Consider the following 2,564-nt stretch of genomic DNA (forward strand, 5'->3'; position numbering starts at 1 on the left):
AAAAAAAAAAAAAGAAAGTATGGAAATGTATCTTTACTTCCAGATAGTATTCCTATCTTGGATTTGACATTTAATTTTATTAAAATAATTTTGATGCATGGATGTTATACATTTTTATGGGATTTATCAGTTGATCCTTTGTGATTTCTTAATTTTATGCTTTGAAAAATGTTTCCTATCCCAATGTCAAGCCTCTGTAGGTTTACTGCTAGTTTTATAGCTGATTTATTTATTTTTTGACTTATAAATCCAAGTGGACTTTACTGTGTTGGATAGAACCAAATACAGACTTCTAAATTTTTGGGTTTTGCCATCTCAAAATAACTTGTAGCCAAAATACAATTGAATTCTTATTTACTTTTAATGATTCTTTGCTCATTGCAGAATAGCTCTCCAGACCCCCAGCTGGCCATGTGGTGAGTTCGGGGCCCAAATCAAGTAGTAAGTACCAGCAATCAGGGAACTCCCTCTATCTGTTTTGAATGGATTCACACCAGTCACAAGCCTGGAAAGATGGTGTCACAGTCTACAGTCAGGCAGGATTCTCCTGAGGACCCCTGGGAAAGGATCACCCATTACTCTGGCATTATTGATGGATCGCCTGGACTCCTGAACACTGACCATCCTCCTTGCCAATTAGACATCAGGCTCATGAGGCACAAAGCTGCCTGGATCAACCCCCAGGATGTGCAGCAACAGCTGCAGGACTTGCAACCTCAGGTGCCAGCAGCCGGGAACAGTGGGACCCATTTTGTGACAGATGCTGCCTCTCCCTCAGGCCCTTCATCTTCGTGCCTCAGGGACTCCCTAGCAGAGACAACATTGTCTGAGGCTACTACAGACTCCATTGGCAGCGCTTCTCCCCATGGCTCGAGGGAAAAGAGTAGCAGCTTCTCTCTGTCCTCAACAGAAGGACACATGGTCCACCCAGGATACTCTCATCGAGTGTCTCTGCCCACAAGCCCTAGGATTTTGGTCACCTCCCCATATCCTGAGACTGACAGTGCTTTTTTTGAGCCTTCCCACCTGACATCTGCTGCTGCTGAAGGTAATTTTAGTAGGTGACCTCCCTCATTCCTCTCTCTTCACACCCTTGCTTTACCTTGCTCTAAAGCCTGCTTTATTGTCTTCCCCATGGGAGAAAAGTTCGTGGGTTTCCACTTTGACCACATGCCAGTGCATTGCCTCATTTAATATTAGTCAGCAGCCCGGCCAGCTGGGTGGTCACAACAGGTGAAATCTAGTATTGGCTTTCTCCTTAGACTGCAGAGAATTGTTACCTTTTTAGCTTAACGTAGTTGATAATCAATGCCATGTGCCATCTTGAAGCTGCTGTCTGCCTTCAGGAACTTAGAGTTCATTAAATGGTCTGCAAGGGAGAGCATCAGAAGCACTCTCAAGTCAGTGTGGGGGTTGGAGGTGTTTTCAGACAGTCACAGAGGGCTCCATTTCACACCAGTACCTAGTAGGTGGTGAACTCACTTCACTTGTTATATTTATCTGTAGAGAGTCTGACGGGAAAATAGGAAGATTTTAAAACAATAACTACAGTACCCCCCGACGACTATACCAAACCCCTTTTTATTAAAACAAGGGCTCTCACTGCTATGAAGTAATGTACATATGCCTAAGACCCTGAAATTCGTAAAACTTGGATAATCCATGCAAAGTGCTACTCAAGAGTCAATAAATTAGCTGTCACTGTTATCTGTGACATGTTTATTTCATTTTTAAATATTTATGTTATAGTCACACTTGTCATTATTAATTTACATTTCTATCAGAACCCTAGTACAAATAATTAATGAAGCTTTTTCTTTCCAAGCAATTTAAAAAGTCATCAGTCTGCCTGCTGCCTGCCTATTTCTCTATATGTTTATTTCTGACTAGCAGGAGCTCAACTTTGTTATTCGTTCTTTTGGAATGTTCTTTGGAAATGTTGGGGCAATCAAAGATGATGACAGTCTGTAACACATTTATTCATTGCTTAAGAAGAACACATTTTGGATAATCTTTCAATGGTTAATTTTGAGATAAGGACCAAGTGTAAGCGAAATGACAAGACTGATGACAGGCCTTTGTTTTTGTTTTTGTTTTTTTTTCTATTTTTTTGCTCACTTGCTTCGATAGTTCTAAGATGTAAGAGTGACTTGCAAATTTAGTAATGGCTAAGTGAGAGATTAGTCTTAATAGACTGTCTCATAGACGAAAGGCCTCTCCCCAACAGAGCACCACCATAACGACAAGTTATAATAAACTGAAGGTGATCTTTGGGGCCTAGGATGCCCTTGCCTGAAACCTTTTGTTCTATCACGGTACAGGAAGTCGTACTACAATTTACAATTATCCTTTAGCTTTGTCTTTTTCTCAGAAAGAAAACAGGTACCCCCGCCCCTGTTGCCCAAAGACAAGGACTCGAGCAGCTCCTGCCAGCGCCTTTAGAAACAACTCACAGAGCCGGGCGCGGTGGCTCACGCCTGTAATCCCAGCGCTTTGGGAGGCCGAGGCCGGCGGATCACGAGGTCAGGAGATCGAGACCATCCTGGCTAACACGGTGAAACCCC

The 2,564-nt window shown here is 42.6% G+C and overlaps 1 protein-coding gene across 1 annotated transcript in view; it reads left to right on the forward strand.

Moving 5' to 3' along the window:
• Positions 1 to 2,564, forward strand: part of KIAA0226L (KIAA0226-like ortholog) — a 60,057-nt gene that overhangs the window by 22,612 nt on the left and 34,881 nt on the right. Inside the window, exon 3 of the mRNA XM_011974640.1 lies at positions 385 to 1,048. Coding sequence (XP_011830030.1) covers positions 514 to 1,048 — 535 coding nt within the window. The 5' untranslated portion in view covers positions 385 to 513. The remainder of the gene's footprint in view (positions 1 to 384; positions 1,049 to 2,564) is intronic.

This window comes from Mandrillus leucophaeus, unplaced genomic scaffold (assembly GCF_000951045.1).
Source record: "Mandrillus leucophaeus isolate KB7577 unplaced genomic scaffold, Mleu.le_1.0 Scaffold147, whole genome shotgun sequence".
Classification (NCBI taxonomy): Eukaryota; Metazoa; Chordata; class Mammalia; order Primates; family Cercopithecidae; genus Mandrillus; species Mandrillus leucophaeus.